This window comes from Gossypium raimondii, chromosome 6 (assembly GCF_025698545.1).
Source record: "Gossypium raimondii isolate GPD5lz chromosome 6, ASM2569854v1, whole genome shotgun sequence".
NCBI classification, from domain to species: Eukaryota; Viridiplantae; Streptophyta; class Magnoliopsida; order Malvales; family Malvaceae; genus Gossypium; species Gossypium raimondii.
Genome location: NC_068570.1, coordinates 1,316,707 through 1,338,411, shown reverse-complemented (window position 1 = coordinate 1,338,411; position 21,705 = coordinate 1,316,707). Strand labels below are relative to the sequence as shown.

General features: G+C 30.5%; 2 protein-coding genes and 2 non-coding genes across 6 annotated transcripts; all 4 read left to right on the top strand.

The window, feature by feature from the left end:
- The first annotated feature begins 388 nt into the window (after nucleotides 1-388).
- Nucleotides 389-6,678, top strand: LOC105773565 (polyadenylate-binding protein RBP47B). 3 transcript variants are annotated; one of them, XM_052632675.1, is made up of 7 exons: nucleotides 391-945; nucleotides 1,787-2,267; nucleotides 3,553-3,611; nucleotides 3,695-3,825; nucleotides 3,914-4,010; nucleotides 4,450-4,611; nucleotides 5,564-6,678. In XM_052632675.1, exons 1-7 carry the CDS (start codon nucleotides 589-591, stop codon nucleotides 5,579-5,581), a joined length of 1,305 nt encoding a protein of 434 aa, XP_052488635.1. In that variant the 5' UTR covers nucleotides 391-588; the 3' UTR covers nucleotides 5,582-6,678. The 3 variants fall into 3 exon arrangements, with proteins under 3 accessions (XP_052488636.1, XP_052488635.1, XP_012451023.1); XM_012595569.2 differs by lacking the exon at nucleotides 5,564-6,678 and having other exon boundaries at nucleotides 392-945; nucleotides 4,450-4,961; XM_052632676.1 differs by lacking the exons at nucleotides 3,914-4,010; nucleotides 4,450-4,611; nucleotides 5,564-6,678 and having other exon boundaries at nucleotides 389-945; nucleotides 3,695-3,829.
- Nucleotides 6,679-8,671: 1,993 nt separating this feature from the next.
- Nucleotides 8,672-8,744, top strand: TRNAF-GAA (transfer RNA phenylalanine (anticodon GAA)). Its single transcript has one exon. It is a non-coding gene; the product is annotated as a tRNA-Phe (tRNA).
- Nucleotides 8,745-10,626: 1,882 nt separating this feature from the next.
- Nucleotides 10,627-12,310, top strand: LOC128041948 (uncharacterized). Its single transcript, XM_052632966.1, has 2 exons — nucleotides 10,627-10,792; nucleotides 11,831-12,310. Exons 1-2 carry the CDS (start codon nucleotides 10,644-10,646, stop codon nucleotides 12,102-12,104), a joined length of 423 nt encoding a protein of 140 aa, XP_052488926.1. The 5' UTR covers nucleotides 10,627-10,643; the 3' UTR covers nucleotides 12,105-12,310.
- A 343-nt stretch (nucleotides 12,311-12,653) lies between these two features.
- TRNAF-GAA (transfer RNA phenylalanine (anticodon GAA)) lies at nucleotides 12,654-12,726 on the top strand. The gene has a single exon. It is a non-coding gene; the product is annotated as a tRNA-Phe (tRNA).
- The last annotated feature ends 8,979 nt before the right edge of the window (nucleotides 12,727-21,705 follow it).

Here is a 21,705-nt window from a genome sequence, read left to right as displayed (position 1 = left end):
TAACATATATTTAATTTTAGGAATTTAACTTTAAATCCAAACCAAACAAATAGAGGGATTAAATTATTAAAAATAAGAATGAAGACTAAATTTCAAATTTTAAATAGTTCACGGACTGAGACACAATTATACCTAAATTAAATCCTCAAAATCCTAAAAAGGAGAAAAAGGTTAAAAGAATGCAGCTGGCGGCGGATTCAGGGTAGGAGATAGAGACCCACATAAACAGTATCATGTGCATGTCACCACTACAACATGTCAAAATCCAACGGTTAATATTAAACTATATCTTCACCATCTAACGATCGATTAATCTCCACGTTTCATGTTCCCAGTCACCCTTCGCTTAAGTCATAGTTTTAAGTGCTTTAGAAATTAGACCCTAGCCGTACCTTTTTTTCCCCTGAAAATACTCAGATTTAGCTTTAAAAAAAAAGAACAGAAATTTATTTCAAAAAAAAAAAGAAAAGAAAAAAGAAAAAGAAATTAGATTCAAATTCAATCTTTAATAAACATTCAAAGTCTTTTTTGAAAATTTAATTATCTATTTGTATTTTTTTAATTAATAGCAATAAGAAAGAGATAAGGATGCAGCAAAACGGTGGTTCGGATTCACAAACGGAACAGAATCAACGGCCTCAACAACAACCGCCGCCGCAACCGCATCCACAGTGGGTGGCTATGCAGTATCCTCCGACTGCTGCGGCGGCTATGGTAATGCAGCATCAAATGATGCAACCGCAACACTTTGTTGCGCCGCCACCTCCTCCGCCTCAACACTACGTGCCTTATCATCATCAGTATCATCACCACGGTCACGCGCTGTCGCAGCAGCAGCAGCAAGGATCTGGTGGTGGCGGCGAGAATAAGACCGTTTGGGTTGGTGATTTGCATCATTGGATGGATGAGAACTATCTTCATAGCTGTTTCGCTTCTACTGGCGAGGTTGAAACTTGATACGAATTCCTCTTAATTATATTGATTTGTTTTTAAAAAAATTAGATGCTTAGTTTTAATTGAATGATTGGCTGTGAATATGTTTATATTTCATTAATTATTGAAATTATATTTGTTGTGGTTTCTGCAATTATGGCACTGTCAATCGATTGATATGCTTGTGTGACTAGTGTGTATGTAAATGCACGTGAGAATGCTATAAGAGCACTTATTTTGTACTATTTATGGAGATTATTCAAATTAAATGCATCTTCATTGACTACTATTGATGAAAATAGTAATCTTACGAGTATTGTTATAGGGTATTTGTAGCAAAAAGATGGGGTTGTGTATCTATGTCAGTGTTATTGGTCTTGGTATGTAGCTCGCGTGGTTGTATATATAGAATCAAATACTATGAATGGGATGAGTATGAACCAGTAAACTGGGTGTAGTCAATTATTGATTTTGCTATTTGAGGCATTTAAAGATAATACAACAAAAAGCTGATTAATTAACTAGAGCCTGAAACAAGTTTGGAATTTGACTTTCTTGGTTGAAGATATTGTTTGGAATGTTAAAAAGCTGTTTACAACATATATTATGAATGTTGAGGTTAAATTACATGTTAAATTCAAAATATCTTGACTTTTTGGCCTATGTTGATCTATGCAATATGTTCAGTACATTTGGCTTAAATGTAAGGTTCGCTTATTGTGATAGAGCCTTTGCTTAAATTTAAACCAAGTATGATTGATTTTAGAAGGCAGAGGCACAGGAAATATAGAAATCTGATTTAAGGGTTCTAGTTGCTTGTCTAATAATTGATATTTGGAATTTATTTGAGCAGATTGTGTCCATTAAGGTCATTCGCAATAAGCAAACTGGTTTATCAGAAGGATATGGATTTGTGGAATTTTTTTCACATGCAATGGCAGAGAAAGTTCTTCAAAATTATAGTGGCATGTTGATGCCTAATACAGAACAGCCATTCCGCCTGAATTGGGCTACTTTTAGCACAGGAGAGAAGCGCTCAGAAAATGGTCCTGATCTTTCTATTTTTGTAGGAGATTTAGCTGCAGATGTTACTGATAGCCTATTGCATGAAACTTTTGCTAGTAAATATCCTTCTGTTAAAGCTGCAAAAGTTGTAATTGATGCTAATACTGGTCGATCAAAGGGTTATGGTTTTGTGAGGTTTGGGGATGATACTGAAAGGTCCCAAGCCATGACTGAAATGAATGGTGCATATTGTTCAAGCAGGCCTATGCGTATTGGTGCTGCAACTCCCAGGAAGTCATCAGGGTATCAACAGCAATATTCTTCACAGGGTATTTGATTATTTAACGTGCTTTTTCTTTATTTGTTCTGTTTAAGCTTTAAAGGATTGGTACATCTTAAAATTTTAGTTAAGGAGCTACCTTTATTGCTACAAGTGCTTATCTTTTTACATTCTGTTTCTTGCTGCTTGCATTTCTTTGTTTTTTTTCCTTTGGGGATGCTTTGTAGTAGATGTAAAAAGTTTATCTCGAGTCTTGCCTCACCTTACCCTTTCATATTTGGTGCTGCTTCCCTTACTTTGACTTAAAATTTCAAACCTAGCAGATCAGTGATTCCTTCTGAGGCACTTTATGATTTATCTAAGCTGCCTTTCTTTTGGTTATTAGATTTTGTTGACATCAAATCTTAGCTTTTTGGGGCAATAAAATGCTACTTTTCTGTTTGTTTTAGTGTAACAAAGTTCTTACATATCCCGCTTTTCCCTTTCTGTTGGGCAACTTGGTTAAGTATGGGTTTGGATGGGCGGTGCGTTTACCTGCTGTTAGTGTAAAAACAGCGGTGGTGGTGAGATTAGATATTATAGTGATACTATAGCGTGAGACAAAAAGTAAGTTAAACGCACCGCACTGCACCACACCGCCCATCCAAACTCACACTAGCCTCTTTTGATGGGGTTTATGCCTTCCTAACATTTCTATTTGTAAGTACCTTTTTTCATGCAATATAAAATAGCATCGTCAGTGACCACAGCTGAATTTCAAGGGTCACGATTCCTGTTTTCTTTTATGAGCAATAAAATAGCATAGGAATTGTTAAAAGTTGATCAGCTATTTCGTATGTTGCTTTCAGTAAGGACTAGTTTGTTGTTGGTTTTGAAGAAATATAAAGGTTATTATACCGACTTGATTTTTTTTTAAATCGAAACCATCATAGATTTGTATTCTATGAGAGAAGCTAATTGGGTTATCTCAAATTTTGATAATGTGTGATTGACAAATTCCATTATTGTTTCATGACCGTAACATACTTTTAGTTGAATTGTGTCTAATAATGAATCTTTAACTTCTTTCATTCCTTTTTCTTTTCATTTTCTTTAATAGAAAAGTTGACTTTTGTGGCAATTTCATGATTGGCATTATAAAATAATGTGAGTGCTTGGATAATTGCCGACTCCAGATGCTTATTTACCTGGTTTTATAATTGCATCCTTGCAAACCTTTTGGTGTTCATTCTGGCCCCATCTATTTTCGACCACTGAAGGCAAATTTAACCGTTACAGTATAAAAGCCTTTAGGATTTTGCTTGATACATTCGCTTTCTTTTTTTTCTTGGAAGGTGGCTATGCATCAAATGGTTCTTCAACCCAATCTGATGGAGATTCTTCAAATACAACAGTAAGTTTTTAAGCTTCTTTTGGCTTGAACTCTCAGGAGGACCAAAATCTGTACCTCCTTTGGCTAATCAAAATTTATTACAGATCTTTGTTGGAGGGCTTGACCCTAATGTGACCGAGGAAGACCTCAGGCAACCTTTCTCTCAGTATGGTGAATTAGTCTCTGTTAAAATACCTGTTGGAAAAGGATGTGGGTTTGTACGATTTGCCAACAGGTGAAGTTTTGGCTATATTTTTTTGCTTTTGCCTATAGAAGACTACTATATTAAAGGTGTGATCTAGTTACTGTTGAGTCTCTAACAGGAACAATGCTGAGGAGGCATTACAGAAGTTGAATGAAACGAATATCGGCAAGCAAACAGTGCGTCTCTCTTGGGGTCGCAATCCAGCAAATAAACAGGTCTTTATTCTCTATCCAGTTCCCCTTTCACCGTTAAGAAAGGGTTAAAGTACCTAGGAGGTCCGAGTATTATAGGGACCAGATCAAATTAGTCTCTTTATTATTAAATAGATTAATGTAGTCTCTATACTATTAAAAAGAATCAAATAATTGCAAATTGCATCAAAGCTAACATTTATTGTTTAGAAAATATCTTGAAATTTTTTTTTCAATTGAAAACAATTGCAAATAGAAGATTTCATTTACAGAACCATAAAAACTTAAAATACTCTCTATTAAACAATAAATTATATTTTTTGAAACAGTAAATGTTAATTTTATTCCAGTTTGGTCTTATTTGATTCTTTTTAATAGTACAAATTGAGGGACCTCTCAAGTACATTTACCTTAAGAAAGCTATGGTGAATTATTCCTAACCTATTATTTTGTGATATTGCAGTTTAGGGCTGATTACAGTAACCAGTGGGGTGGAGCTTACTATGGAGGGCAGGTCTACGATGGTTACGGCTATGCTTTGCCACCACCAAATAGCTTAGGCATGTACGCGGCTGCAGCCACCGCATACGGGGCATATCCGATCTACGGCAGTCATCAGCAGCAGGTAAGCTAAAATAATAACAGCAGGAGAGATGTTATAGCTCTAAGACACTTGAACTAGAAAAAAAAAAAGAGGGGTAAAGGGGGACTGGCTTGTTAGTTGTTACTCCATAACTCTCTCTGGGTTGTGTAGAATTCTTACATAAATCCCTCCAAATATGGAGTGGAACTGAATTTTGACCCCTTTTTTTAAGTAGTTTTGTTTTTTTAGGGATTGGATTCATTATTTAATTTTATGTGTTCAGTTAAAAAGAGAAACTTGGTGATTGGGATATATGAATTGGCTGACGTGTGTGGTAGTGTGCTTGATGAATAATTTAAGTTATATTCATAAATAAGAATTTGTTCCTTTCATTTGCTTCTTGTTATTCATATTTTCACTCTAGTTGGAACTTGGAACACCATTTTTGGTAACTTGGATTGCATTTAAGCTATATTATGGTTATCTGAACTGGATTGGTTTGACCAGGAACTGGTTAGAATACCAGTCCGGAAAAAGGCTTTAGACTGGTAGAGCTCCGAATCGGTATGAACCAGTTGAATATTTTTAATATTTTTACGAATTTTTATGATTTATTTAATCAGATCTTCCAAATCGGTTAGATCAATTAAAGAATATATATTTTTATGTAAATTAGCATGTTAAAGAATGTGTTTTTACATTAGTATCAGCGTTTTCCTTTATTTCATTTTTATGTAGTATATTATATTTAATTTTGGGTGACATTACTTTGAATGTTTATTTCTTCTTCTTCTTCTTCTTCTTCTTGGTTTTTAATTTTTTTAAAAATTATTTAATAAAATTAGAATATTGATTCAGTGATGCTAATTAAATTTTTTAACTAGTAAATCAAAAATCAAATTGAATTAAACACATTTAAATTATAATGGAACCGATTTTAAAAAATCAAATTGAACTCAATTTTTTTTCTCTCCATTTCTTTTTTTCTCTCCAGATCAGACTGAAGATCTGAAGGTCGCGTGTTCGATCCACGCTCACCCCATTATAATTTTTGTTTTGCCAAACAAGTATTTAGATGATTAATTGGATAAGGTGCCAAACAAACAGCGCCCCTCTCTTCCTCCGCTGCCATGTTTCTTCTTCTCTGCAACTCCACACTTCATAGCTGACTCTCTTTCTCTGCTTCCGTGATCAGAGCTTCTTTGCCTTCGTTTTTTGTCGTCTTCTCAAGCCTATCAACCCATTGAGGGTCTGGTTTGAACTCGCACCTCTTACTATTTTTTTTTTAAATCCTTCCGATTTTGTCAACCTCTCTAAATTTATAGGTGATAGAAAAATCTAATCAGCTACGATCGATTATTAAAATCTAACAATATTATAATGTTAAATGAAAATTTGGCATTCAAGGTATCTACGGTGTGATCTGTATCAATCTAAATTGGAATCGAGTTAGTCTGTACAATAGTTTTTGTCAAGGTAGAAGGAAATTGAATTTAGCATACCATTGGAGAAGCTGCAAATAAGATTTATACCAGCAAAAATGGTTTTAACACATATATAGTGGATAGCTCAGTTGGCAGAGCATCAGATAAAAGATTTGAAGGTCGCGATCAATTTTTTTTCTCGTTAATATTGCTTTAAATATGCTATTTACGAGTCGAATTGATTTTGGATCTGCTTTGAGCTCTCAATATTCTCCTTGCTTGATATTCATATTTTCACACTAGTTGGCACACCATTTTGGTAACTTGGATTGCTTTTAAGCTTGTTGATGCAAAGATCAGACAAGCGGAAGTTATAGTAGGTCGATTTCCTTCGTTTAAGATGGCGCAGAGAGCCGATTGTCTTAGCGGTGAATAATGAAAGGAGCAAACTCTCTCGTGGAGAGTTACGGAGAAAGATGAAGCTTGCCAATTTCGTATGGACAAGGAGCTATAAGACCTCTTGTATACGAGTGAGGCGTTAATTGAGATACATTGTTTGCTCAATTTAAAATTAAAATATAAATACACTAATATTTTTAGTAAATGGGTGAAGAGTTGGCGAGAAGGACCAATTATTAAATTACACATGTTTAGTACGGTTGAAAGTGTATGGATATGCTAATTGAGCAATATTTAGTTTGGGTGTTTGCTTTGTAACTTTGTAATTTTATGTCATATTAGTTTTCTTATCTTGAATTTCAGAACTTTAATTTGGATTTGATTTTTTTCAAGATGAAAATATTGATGTGACCTAAAACTATTGGAAAATAGATACAAAGGACGTGACGTCACTGTTTCATACAATCCTTTCCCTTAGGTTAAGTATCTTAATAGGCTAGAAGCGGTTCTTCTATTAAATTTAGTGAACAGTTTCCTCTTAGGGTGTTTTCTGTATTTTTTTTGTTGAATTTAGTTAAGTGCATTAAGAGGCTAGAAACTGTTCTAATAAATTTAGTGAACTGTTTCTTCTCGGACTGTTTGCTTTATAACTTTGTTAAATTTAGCTAAATGTCTTAAGGTTAGAAGCAATTCTTGTATTAAACTTAGCTGTTCTTCTATTGCATTTTAGTTATATATTTGTTTTGGTTATGGTTATTTGAATTGGATCTGTTGGGATTTAAAATTGGTTAGGGTACGGGTTTGAAAAAAGGTTTTAGACTAGTAGATTTGTGAATTAGTATAGATTGATAGAAAATCGGTGGTTGAACCAATTTTAATATTTTTCAAATAATTTTACAAAACTTTTAATGAATTATTTTATTGAATTGTTCAGACCAACTAAATTAATGAACCGTGATCGATCAATTTATATTTAATCATGTTTAAAAATATATATTATCAGTTAAATTAACATGTTAACATTTCGTGTTACATAGGTTGGAATATGTTTTTACATTGGTAGTTGAGATTTAATTTTTATATTTTTGAATTTTAATATAATCATCCAACATCTAAGATTAAAAAAAAAAGTATAAAACGGATATTTAATTGATTAAATGCATAAGGCGCCAAACACATTTCAATGGCGCCGTTTTCTCCAATTCCTCCCGCCATGTTCTTCTTCCTTCTCTTCTAACCTGCAACTTCATACTTCAAAAAAGCTGATCTCTCTCCTTCCATGATCGGAGCTTCATTGCATTCATTTTCGTTATCTTCGCAAGTGATCCAGCATTGTTAACACTACAAATCTTGAAGTAGCCGCAAAAATGCTCATTCACGTTCTCTGGATTAAACTCTTAGGTACTCTCTTTGATTTCTTTTCTTTTTGTTTTTCATCTCTTTTAAATCATTCCAATTTTATCGATCTCTCTGTTGTGTGTTTGATCAAAGTTTACTGTATTTTCCATTTTTATTTTCTTTTACAATTTTACTGATGAGTTGAATCGATTTTCGATCGGTTTTGTATTTTTAATATATTTTCTCGATAACATTGCTTTAACTACGTCATTTTTAAATCGAATTGATTTTAGATCTTTGAATTTCCTTATGAGTTGAATTAATTTTAATTTTCAATCCTTTTCTTGATAATATTGCTTTAATTATGCTATTTACCAATCAAATTGATTTTGGATCTGCTTTAAATTTCTCTTGCTTTTACTATTTCACTTATAAGTTGAATTTATTTTGAATCGATTTAGATTTTTCAATTTTTTTTTCTCAATAATTTGATAAGGCGCCAAACACATTTCAATGGCGCCACTTTCTCCTGTTCCTCCATCATGTTCTTTTTCTCTGCAACTTCAGAAAAGCCGATCTCTTTCTCTCCTTCTATTACCGGAGCTTCTTTGCTTTCATTTTCGTTGTCTTCGCAAGTGATCTAGCATTGTTAACACTACAAATCTTGAAGTCGCCATCGTCTCCAAAGAACGAATCAAATCGCTCTAAGGTACTCTCTTTGATTTCTTCTAAAGCCTTCAATTTTTATCCATCTTTCTATTTTTTTTAGAAAAAGATAATGCATTAAGATTGCTTTAATGTTCTATCATATTGTTTTGTGTTATCAATGTCTCTACGTTGTGATTTTGGATCACTCTAATTACAATAGTTCTAGGGAGGTTGAATTTAGGAGAAAACCTTCAAATAAGATTTAAAGTAGTAAAATTGAACGGTAAGCATCTGCGGGGATAGCTCAGTTGGGAGAGCGTCAGACTGAAGATCTGAAGGTCACGTGTTCGATCCACGTTCACCGCAATTTTTATTTTTTGAATCGGGTTAATTGAGATCAGGGCAGGTCTAACGCTTGAGTATTCCTTTTTGGATTGAGTCAATTGGGGTCAGGGTAGGTTTAAGGCTTGAGTTTTTTATTTTTGGGGTTGGTTCATAGAATTAATTAAGGTTTTGACATTTTGAGTTTGAATCATTTAAGTTCAAGGCTTGGATTCTTTTTTATAATTTATTACGAATTTGTATCATTCTTTATTTTTAGTCAAGTGTTCGATCCAGTTCATTGCATTTTTTATTTTTTGGATTGTGTTAATTGAGATCAGGGCAGCTCTAAGACTTGAGTATTCTTTTCTGGATTGAGTCAATTGGGGTCACAATAGGTTTAAGGCTTGAATTTTTTTTTCGGTCGGTTCATAGGATTAATTAAAGTTTTTAAAATTTAAAGTTTTGACATTTTGTGTTTGAATCATTTAGGTTCAAGGGGTTTTTTTTATAATTTATTATGAGTTTGTATTATTCTTTATTTTTAGTCACTTTAGGATTTTTTTTTGTCCAACACATTAGGATTGAATCAATTCTGAGTTAAATTGGTTTTGTATTGAGTCAATTGGGATTTTAAAGCTCTTATGTTCTGAGTTTGAATTATCCGAGTTTAAGGTTAAATTTCTCTTTTTTGGAGTTAATATGTAGTTTACTTTTTGAATATTGTTAGTACTTAAATTTATATTTTGTCATCTAAATTGGTACTTTCAGACTAACATTGTTAGTTTGTGTTGACGTGACACGAATAATTAATTTAATGGTGATATGTGTCGATGTCTCAATATACTATGTAATGAGCATAAATTAAAATATATATATATTTAAAAGTAAATTAATTAATTAAAAGCATAAATTTTTTAGCTTTATTTTAATGTGAAAAAATTATATATATATTTAAAGGTTTTTTTGAAAATTTTGAAATTTATATATGTGGTATGTTAGTATAAACTAACGGTGTTAGTGTAGAATAGACTTGGTCATGAGTTAATTCACTCACTTTAGATTGAAGGCCCATCTGAAAAATTAGAGAGTTTAGATAAAAATACGAGACTCAAAAAATGAGCTTGAGTAAGTTTTGAGGCCAATTTTTTATATGGGCTGAGCCTTGGACAAGATTTTTTTTTGCTTGAGCACGACCTGGATATATTATATTATTAAAAAAAATTATCCAAAACTTAAAATAAAACTCACCCAACTAAATAACTCAACCCAAAATATAAAATTTTAAAAATTATATTTAATGTAATAAAATAATTATTATATTTATTTGTGTTTTTTAATATAATAAAATATTTATTATATTTATGGTAGTGTTTTTAATATAAATACTTTTCAATGTATTTTTCATATGTTAGAAAAAAATATTTTTAGTGCATTTAGTGTACTATATATATTTTAAATTTATTTTTAAATAAAATTGATCTAAAAAAATCAAATATGGACGGATTGAGTTGACACTGAGTTTACTTTTCTTAAATTGGATCAAGCCTATGCAAAAATATAAACTCATTTTTCGAGTCGAGACAAGCTTAGAAAATTGATCTACATACCTTGCATGGACGGACCCATGAGCAAATATATCAACCTATATAACCGAATACAAATTCAAATACTATTTAAATATTTTTAGAGAAGTTCGAACAGAAAACTAAATATTATCAATTTTTTTAGTTCATTACGAGTTAAATAACTTTTTTTGTCATTTTAAATTTGGATATTTGAAGTTGCTTTTTCGAATTTTTTAGTTTCTATCTAATTGTTCAATCTAGTTTAGGTTGAAGTAAATTTGGATTAAGTTGATAAATTCAGATTATGAAAATTTTGAGGTAAAATCAAATTATATTAGATTCAAATGGCGCTACTTTCTCCTCTTCCTCCGCCGCCATGTTTCTTCTTCCTCTTCATCTCTCCACACTTCATAGCCGATTCTCTTTCTCTGCTTCCATGATCGGAGCTTTCTTTGCCTTCGTCTCCGTTGCCTTAGCAAGTTTATCGACGTCATTGACTCTCTGGTTTGAACTTTCATCTCTTAGGTACTCTCTTCTTTGATTTTTTTTTTTTGTTTTTAAATTTCTTTTTAAATCCTTTCAATTTTTATCAACCTCCCTAAATTTCTAGGTGATAGGAAAAATTTAATCAGCTACGATCGACTGTAAAATCTAATAATATGATAATGTTGTTAAATGAAAATTAGTCTGTAGATAAATTGTAGTCAGGGCAGATGAAAATTTGAATTTAGCATCTCATTGGAGAAATTGCAAATAGGATTTAAATTTTCAAAAGCTGTAGCATTCATTTGTGTTGCTTCATTGAGTCAATTTGGGTTATAAATTTTTCCAGCTTTATTTTTTTTTTTGGATATCTTTATTGTTTTTATTGGTTTTCAGACTAAGGTAGATTTAAGGCTTTAGCTCTTTTTTTGGTTCATCGAGTCAATTGGGGTAATGGTATTTTTAAATTTTGTAGTTTTGAGGTTGAATCATTTAAATTCTAAAGCTGGTGTATTTTTGGATTTATTTGTAACTATTTTAAATTATTTTTTATTTCAGTCACTTTCTGTTTGGATCATTTTAAGTTAAATTGGTTTTGGATCGAGTTTTTAAAAATTTAAAATTTTAGTTTTTTGAGTTTGGATTATTCAAATTTGAGGTTTGGTTTTCTTTTTTATTTGAGTTTATATCATTTTAAGTTATTTATTCAAATTATTTTAGATTTAAATTGTTTAGAATTCAAGTGAATTTGAGTTTAGATAAATCTGAATTCAAGTTAAATAAATTCAAATTATAAATTTTTATAATAAAATCAGATTAAAATAAATTGATTTTAAATTAATCGAATTGAATTATGGATGTAGATTAAAATTTACTGTTATATTAACTATTTTAAATAATCCCACAATAAAAATAAAATATCAAGTTATATTAAATTAAAATACATAAATTTAAATTTAAATTTTAGCATCATAATGCATCAAAATATGAATTTCAGCAGTTGTTTAAAGAGAAAAACTGAACGGCTTCAGGTAGATTTTCTGTTAAAGCGGGAAAATATTTAATTGGTTAATTGGGCAGAAGGCGCCAATCGCATTTCAATGGCGCTACTTTCTCCTCTTCCTCCGCCGTGTTCTTCTTCTCCTCGACGGTAACTCCACACTTCACGGCCGATCTCTTTCTCTCCTTCCATGATAGGATCTCCTTCGCCCTCGTCTTATTCGATCTGTACATTTCAATGGCGCTACTTTCTCCTCTTCCTCCGCCGTGTTCTTCTTATCGGCGGCAACGCCACACTTCACGGCTGATCTCTTTCTCTCCTTCCATGATCGGATCTCCTTCGCCTTCGTCTTAGTCAATCTTCGCAAGTGATTCAACATGTCATTGACTTCAAATCCTAAACCAGTCGTCGTCACCGAATGAACGAAGGAAAAGATGCAAAAATGCTCATTGACAGTTCTGGTTTGAACTCCCATCGCTTTCCTTTTCTATTCTTTGATGGTAAAATCGTGTTATAAAATTGTGAAGGTATAAGTTAATACAATGATAAAATTTCATATATCTCAATTTCGAAAAATTTATAATTTAATTTCTGCCTCTTAATATGAAAAATTTTGACTTCGATCCTGAATATTAAGATTAATTATCGTATTGATGTGTTGTTTTATATAATTGATTTGTGATAATAATATTTATGATCTTGTTAAGTGAAAATCTGGCATCAATATTTTACAGTGTGATCTGTATCACTCATAAATTGAAGTCGAGTCCAGCTTTAGTCTGTAGAACACTTAGACCTGTATTAAGTGTTATAGCTAGGGCTTCGAATGGTAGACATTAGGGTATACATTGGAGGGAGTGAAGATAAAATATATTTGTTTAAGCACAGTTCTAGAAAGCATTGGCGGGGATAGCTCAGTTGGGAGAGCGTCAGACTGAAGATCTGAAGGTCGCGTGTTCGATCCACGCTCACCGCATTTTTATCTAATTTTGAAGATTATATTCTTTTAGCTAAGTTCAGGTTGGAGCTTTTTTAGGTTCAGATTATATTCTTTTAGTTAAGTTCAGGTTGGAGCCTTTTTAGGTTCAGATTACCTAGGTTTGAAGATTTTTCTAATTAAGTTCGGGTCAATTCAAGCTAATTATTTTGGGTTTGGTTGTTTGTTATCGGGCAAATATACATTTTTGTATTTGAACTTAATTTTAAACAAGTTTATTTTGTTCAAATTAGTACTTGAATTTTGACTTTTTGATCTAAATTAGCACATACATTAAATGATTTATTTGAACCATGAAGCCAAATTCATATACCTAATTAAACCAAAAAAAGTTTAACTACCAAATTAAACTTTGAGGTCAAGTCCTTAGTACTTAATTGAACCTTGAAGCCAAGTCCAAATATCGAAAAAGTATATTTACCGTTTGTTTTCTTAATTCAAAAACAACAATCTTCCCTCATTGATGATTTCAATGCAAAGATTAGATCTAACTTTGCTCTCATTAGAGTACAAAATGGGTGGTAAATAAAACAAGGAAAAAAGAAGAAGAAAGCAACCTGTTTCTTTTGGAAATCCTTTAATGTCTAGGATTAGATGTTATGAATCTAAAATGCTCATGTGAAGTGGAGTGAGTGGCAAACTAGTTATGGGTGTTGGTTCTTCTTAGGCAAAACCAAGAAAATAACAAGATACAAGCTAAAGCTAGCTTTGTAGTTGTTTTACTTGTGCCATGAAACTAAACTAGAAAATAAGATTGTTAAAATAAAGTTTAGGTATATTGATAAAATATAATAAAATGTGATTAACTAAAACATGTTTTAATAAATTAAATAGACATGCCAATCGAGTCTATTGTTGTCAATACAAGAGAACGTGGGTTCGAGTGCGTTGAAGCGAATTATCTTCCTATTTATGAGTTGGAGATGAGTTATGAGTAGTTCTAAATATTGTTTCAAAAAAAATAAGTTTGATAAAAAATAAATAACACGATAACAAACATTATACTAAAAATATTAAATTTTTTTGTACTTTAATTTGTTTACATTTTTACTTTTTGTTGACTTTTTAGTTTAATTTTAGTTTTTTTTCAAATACTTTAGTTTTGATATTTTTACACCTATTATAAAAATATTTATAAATCCATTAATTTTTATATATTGGTCTTCTGCAACGTATTGGACCTATCTCTAATATATTCGACTTATTATTAACAATAATTTTGACTAATTGGTTAATGTTAATTACTTAGTTTCAAAATGAATTAATCAATAACTAAAATTTTTAAAAACCTTCAATTGATCCCTAACTGAATTAGATTCGTTGACTAATCGATTAACTAAACTAATTCGGTTTGGTTGGTTAATTCTGTTAAAATTAAAAAATGCACGCCCCTAAATATACTCTAAAACACAATGCTAAAATACACCATTGTGGGTCATTAAGGGTTTTGGTTATTTCATATTTAGATAATTTCGAATTACTTGTTAGTTCATTTTGAATTTCGATTCATATTGTTTTAAATTTGAGTTAATTCACGTACGAGCCAATTTGAGTTCAATCTTTTGCCTATGACATTTTATGATCAAATTGATGGAATCAAGTTTGGATAAAACTGAAGACTTACGAATGTCTTTTGCAATGATGATATTTCTAGGGACAAAGTTGGGGTTGTGTAAAAGCAATCATACTTAAACTTTACTTTCAGCCCCAACCCAATGTGGCTTTTGGTTCATGCCACTTAATAAAAGATATATACCTTTTTTCACTTAGTTGTTTTTGCCCTTTTTTTTTATGAGGATATGGATTATTGTATCAACCCCCCATTGCCAATTTGCTTATCCAATTTTTCTATTTTGGCTTGACTCTCCTACTTGAAAACCTAAAAGACTCCAAAAACCCATGGGAATGGACTGATTTGTAGCTTCCATAGACAGTAGGACCACTTACCTTTGATGCCTATGCCTTTTTGATCTTTGATGTCTTCAATACTCAAGACATTGTTGATTATGATCTATTCCCTTTCACATTCACACTAATTCCTATATGCTTAATGTTTTGCTTGAAGTATTGGTTAACTTGAATCATCACTAATTTCTCATTTTAGTGTTTACATTCTATTATATCTCTTCCTTAATGTTGAAATTAATGATTGTTAAGCTCAAATGGTAATATATTCTAACAAGCACAAATATGAGATATGCTTAGTGGATGAGGTGCTCTCACTTGATACGGCTAGAGATGATAACAAGGCAATGTAGAGTTGTTTTTTTGCCCATCTTGACCTCTACAGATTTATCCTCAACATAACTAGACCCGACTAAAAATTAAATGTTAATTTACCCACCTCGAAAAATCAAAGATATACTTAGCTCTAACTTGATATACCATAGTTTTTAACTTTTTATTTTTTTATTAATAATAATATTTTTTAATGATACTATTAATTCTTTTATAGGTATAGTTATGTTAGAGAAATACTAATATAAATTTTATTATATATATTTTAAACTAATATTATATGTAAAGGGTGTTTTGGTAAATATCTTGGGGCGAGGTGGATTTTCTCTAAACCTGACCTGACCCTACTAATTGAAGAATTAGACCTAACCCAAAACCAATTTCCAAAAACAAAAAAAAAAATTTGACCCTATTAGATCGAGTTGGGTCAGAACCTGCGAAGTCTAGTTTTTTTTACCATCCCTAGATACAGCTTTTAGAGGCACAAATAATACTTCAAAAACTTCTCTATGAAAGAATTCTCAAGGTTAAAATGGAATATATATACCTTGAGAATACAATACCGTCTATATTATTGAATCCGTTGGTTCTCAAAACTTCACAAACTTCTTTTAAAAGAGTCGAAAATCCCTCAGGAAAACTAATTGATAAATCTCTGAATTTTCTAACATTCAATTTTACCACCTTGCTTCAAATTATTATGATAATATATATATATATATATATATATATATATAAGATGGCAGCTTTGGTGAAAGAAGTACAATGATTTTGAGGAGCATGACAAATGATGTTATTTCATTTCACAAGGAAAAGGTGCCCACATGTCCACATTGACTAAGCTTTAGAGCCCTATATAAGTTGTATATAGGCATATGTGTTGGTAGGGTATTATGGTCTTGGACCATCATTTCCTTTATTTCTTGACCTTGTTTGAAGCCCTTCTAATACAGGACCAGACCAATGGCAAAAATATTGATGGGGATGTACTGAATAGTCACGTTGTTGATTACACCTATCAATGATTCCCCTTGTCTCTCAATCTATTTACTTATATTTCTCTTTTGGGGGCTCAACCATGGACCTACCTTTTTAGACTTCCATTTCACGCGTTTTCCATAAATTGTTTGAGCTTTATATTACATCTATACATTCTTATCTTATCCCAAAAGTTTGATTTCACTAATACCGACTCAAATTTGATTCAATCTGATTTGGGTATAAAAATATTAATTACTTGAATCCATCTCATTCAAACTCGAAATTTATATGAACTTGAAATAATCAAAACACGAAAAAAAAATTTCATATTCGAATGAAATGAACCCAAAACCAACTTAATCCACCAATTGACATGTCTACTTTTTGGACTTCCATTTCACGCTTTTTTCATAACTTGTTTGAACTTTTTATTAGATCTATAAATTCTTACCTTATATGAACTTAAAATGATTAAAAACAAAAAAAATGAATCTCAAATTCGAATGAAATGAACCCGAAATGACCTAAGTTTAAAATTGACTCAAAAACCTCGAATTAATCTTATCCTAATTGATCGGACCCAAAACCAACTTGATCCACCAATTGACGTGTCTACTTTTTACCATAATGTTTCAATTAACTAAATATGTAAAGTTTTAATCTAATTGTGGTTTTAGGCCTTCTACTATGTTAAAATTTGAAATTTAATCTTTTTACTTTAATTTGACATAATTGAACTTCTCCACTTTTATTAATAGATGTAAAATTGTTGACATTGCTAATGGTTGTCATTAAAATGATAATGTAATCCTTTTATTGAAAACTCTCTTACAGTAAAGATAGTTTGGACAACTATTTTTACAAAAATAAAATAAAATCCACGTCATCACTTTAAAACAGAGTTAACAGCGTTATCAATTTAGACCTATTAATAACATTATGAAAGTTGACTTTGTATCCTAAAAACATTATAAAAGTAATATATATATATATATATATATATAATTAAAGTATAAGGATTAAATCTCAAAATTAGACCTAAAATTTTAATGGATGACCATCCGACTTTGTTAATCGAATCATTACAAACACTGATATATATATATATATATATATGGAAAGGAGAGGATGGTAAATTGGTAGGTCCCAATATGTTTGTTTATAATGAAAAAAGAAGTAATGTTTGGTAGCAACTTCATCCAATGATGCTAAAGAAGAAGCTGTTTCATCTTTTTCATGTTTCCACTATGGCCCCCATTGATCCAATTCCTTTGTCATTTACAACTTTGCTCCTAACAACAATTAACAATGGCATAATTAATTAATAATTAATGAAAAGATTTTTTTTAAAATTGTTTAATTAATAAGAGGATAAATCTATAAGTTGGTGGAGATTAATAATAATAATAATAATCAATAATTGTGATTTCTTTGAGATTGTTGAATTGATAATCTAATTTATTATCTTTGTTTTTATTGTTGTATTATGGAGATGTGATGTAAACCCCATTAGTTTAATCAAATATTGATAACATAATCAAGAATTTCAATTTTGATTAGATTTCATGAGATTGATATCTCATCATCTAAGAGATTGGTAAACTAGCTAATCAAGTTGGGCCAGACTAATATTCGATTTTAGAACATTTTAATGTGTTTAAATCGGGTTTAGTTTAATCTAATAACATCACAATCATCTATCTCTTCATTCTTGAAAAATTTTTCTTTAAATTATAAGGTTTTTTTTTAGCATTCATTGTTTTTTTAGAAACATCCTCACCGTTCACTTGATCGTCATCTTGGAGACCAAGGGCATAGATAAAGGACAAGTGTTGGCATTTTGCCCCTAAAGATGGCAAAATGATTTTCTGGCTTTGTCCCTGTTGAAGACACACCTTTTTCGTCACCCTTCCCCCTTTGCAAGGATCAGGTGGTTACCCTTGAGCGCTAGAATGAGGCATTGGCAATGGCTCTATCCCTCCAAAATTTATGTTTCAGTCCCTTAAAAAGTTATAAAATACATGATAAAATTCCATTTTAACCTTTTAAAATAATAAAATTTAATTAAATCCTTTTAGAAAATGAAAAATTATAAGCTAATATAACGGTAAATTTACATTTTAATTCTCACACAAATTTATAACTCAATTCTAATCTCAATCTAATGTTATTGAATAATTTTAATTAGACATATTTTTAAAAGCATGTAAGTATGAATGAGCCGTTTATTCAACCAGTTTAATCTAACATCTTTTAACACATGTATGGTTGGTAACTTATTAAGCACGTTACCACATTTTTACATTAATTATTAACTCAATATATATGGTTCAAAATGTACTACAATCTAATCATTATATGGTTCAACAAAATAGTTAATTTTACTGATTGACTTTTAGCTCGATTGATATAGATATTTTGTTAATATAAAATTATATGGGCTCGAGTGTGTTGAAATACATTATCCTCCTATTTATGAGTTGAGGAGGGCTATGGGTAATTCTAGATATTGTGTCAAAATGAGCAGAAATGATTATAACCTATAATAAGATTGTTCAAAAGAAACAAAATAATTATCTTCAAAGAAAAAATAGTTAATAAAAAAGTTTCTGCCAAACTATAGTTAATATTGGGTTATTTTCTAATGTCACATATATATATTATGTATAAAAAGTATTGATTAAATTTAGTGTTAGTAACAATTTATTTAAAAATTAAGAGAAATAACAAAGTTCCATAAAATAGGAAATTAACATTAATATTTTTTTGTAAAAATACATTTAAAATAATCATTTTAAAAATAATTTATTTTTATTGTTAAATTTAGAATATTAGAATATTTTATTAAAACTGAAATTACATTTATACTCATTTTAAATTACATTTCTTTAAATTAATTACATGAAATCAAAAATATTTAATAAATTAAAATCAATAAATATGCAAAATTAAATGCCACGTATGTTACATTAAGAACTAATTTAACCGTTACTGATTTTTAATTTTTATTAGACATTAAAATGTAATGAGAAAATTATATATATTTTTTGAATAATTTTATAACAAATTCTAATCATATCTGTTTTGTTTTTTGGGTACAATGTCTAGTCTCTCCCCAACCTATAAATAGGAGGATAGTGCGCTTCAGTGTACTTGAAACGACGTCTCTTACATTGACAACAATACCCATACTAATTAAGCTAAGACTCAGCCAACAAAACTATAATTTTATTTTAATTTCACTAATCATTTTCATAATCTATCATTCCATTTTATTATAACTTATTCCAAAATATTTTATAATTATTATTATTATATATATAAGTTGTCTGCTTTAATTGTCCAAACCCAATTGGCTTGTTCGTAGTAGGTCTATTATCAACCTCAGTAGTCAATTAACAATGATAAAATCATCTTCTCAAAGAATAAAAATAAAATTAATAATTTTATTATAATTATTATAATAAAAACCATTGGGAATCCATTATTTAAAAAATGTGAAGAATTGACTGAATTCCCAACAGCTAATAATGATAACAAATTAAATTAAATTAAATTAAAATGTATTAATTAATTATTTTAGTTTAATAGTCGCCATCACATGCTTATGGGTGGTGCGTCCATTTCATTTATGCATATCACAAAATAAAATTTTTTAAAAAAATCAAAGATATCTTGTAATAAAATTATGTCGAGTGAGTCCTAACTCAATTGACATTGATATTATTGTTATGCAAAAGGACGTGGGTTCGAGCGCGTTGAAACGTATTGTATTAATCATCCCAATGTTAATCATGAAACAAGAAAAATCTATAAAATAAAATATAAAAAAAAAGGTTTAGTTATGCATTTAATCCCTTTATTATCTTGAAAATTGAGATTTAATCCTTCTATTTTAATTTTTTTTTGGTTGAAATCAGGGTATCCACTTCTGGTAGCAATAACTAATTCCCTCGCCATAAGTGCTCTCCGAAAAAGTAAACAGCTGGCTACAAAATGTGTTTCATTTCATGAGCGGGATCAAATCAAACCTTTGACCATATGATTAAGGGATGGGGTGAGCAACTACTATGTCACACAATGACATAATTTGGTCACACTTTACCTTTTATAATTTTATTAATAGGTCCAAATTAATAACATTGTTAATTGTTTTTGTTAAAGTGATAATATGATTTTTTTTTTAATATTAAACATTCTATGACGTATAAATCTATTGTTTATTGAACACGGTTTGATTGGATTTCCACGTGACCCTAATTTTGTGACCAAATAAAAGTGTTATTAGTTTAATCTATTAATAACATTATTAAAAGCAAACAAATCAAATTATGCCAGGTTGAAATAGACGAATTAAACCATAAATTTTAGCAAAGTAGAGTGACTAAAACCATAATTAGACCGAATAAATCTAATTAGAGTCAATGCATAAGTTTTCTTAAAAGGAAATATATAGCTCAAATGGTATAGGTTTTATTCAAAAATAAAAATATATAGGTCAACTGTATTTCCTGAAGTATTGTGTTTTTTTTTTGGAAATTCTAAAATTTACCCAAAATACAATGTGTTACAATTCTAATAATTTATTGCATCAATATTATTAATGTTTTACATTAATAAAAACATATTATAAGTATTTTTTAAAAATGTTTAGTTGGCAAACATGTGATTTGTGCAGCTTTTTCCTACAAAATTCAATCCATAAATTACTTTCCAATTATTAAAAAAAACCAACATTCAATAACCCATCATTATATTCATTACCATATGTATATATATATATAATAACCCAACATGTGATTTTTTTACATTTAATGTCAAAGCTAACAGTTGATCTAATAGTAATTTGATGACTAAATTGAAAAAAGTTGAAGTTTAGATACCCAATTTAGAATTTAACCCATAATTTAAGAATCCCGTGTGAAATTTAGTCCTTGAATTTTGGTAACCTTTTTCCAACTTAGTCCCTCAGCTTTTTTGTTTATATTAACCTTGAAACTTGACATTTTTTTTCAAATTTTGATCCGATGACGTGGCTCTCTTATATTTTACCACATCATCACCTAAAATTAATAATTTTTATAAAAAAAATTAATTAATCACGTGGCATAATCTCAAAGTGTCATATAATTACATTGACCAAAATTGTGAAAGTTTCTAAATTTAGGAACCAAATTAAAAAAATATTGTTGAGTAATTTGTTCGTTGTGTCCCATTAGAGGGGACAATTGAATCCTTATATACATAGCTACTGTTCTTAGAATTGACGCTCTTAACAGACTCTATGCATGCTGGATACGTGTTCTGCTCTAGGCCGCATGCTGGACACTCCTTGGGCTCCTGCGAGCTCCCCTTGCGAACTCCTCTTGTCCTGTGCGAGCTAGGTCTGCAAGCTTCCTTGCAAACACCCTTTGCGAGCTTCATTCCGTAAGGCTTGCATGTATACGACCGGTAGGCCCTATCTGGGTCGCAGGTAGGCAACCCGAACTAGGGGTGTGCACAATTCGGGTAAAACCGAAAAAATTCGGTTAACCGACCGAATTCGGTTAATCGGTCGGTTAACCGAATTTTTTCGGTCGGGGGTCGGTTAATTTTTTTATGATTTTTCGGTTAACGGTTAATTCGGTTCGAAACCGGTCGGTTAACCGAAAATTTTCGGTTAACCGAAAAAATTAATAAATAAAATTATCTAACCTAGCTCAAACTCAATTACCCAACCCAATAAAACTAAAACTAAAG

Bases quoted from the DNA above. Each gene is read 5' to 3' on its own strand.
- LOC105773565 (XM_052632675.1), top strand. From the start codon at position 589: ATGCAGCAAAACGGTGGTTCGGATTCACAAACGGAACAGAATCAACGG. The intron at 946-1,786 runs GTTGAAACTTGA...TTATTTGAGCAG, and splicing joins GTTTCGCTTCTACTGGCGAG to ATTGTGTCCATTAAGGTCAT. The intron at 3,826-3,913 runs GTGAAGTTTTGG...AGTCTCTAACAG, and splicing joins TTTGTACGATTTGCCAACAG to GAACAATGCTGAGGAGGCAT.
- LOC128041948 (XM_052632966.1), top strand. From the start codon at position 10,644: ATGTTTCTTCTTCCTCTTCATCTCTCCACACTTCATAGCCGATTCTCT. The intron at 10,793-11,830 runs GTACTCTCTTCT...TTAATTGGGCAG, and splicing joins TTTGAACTTTCATCTCTTAG to AAGGCGCCAATCGCATTTCA.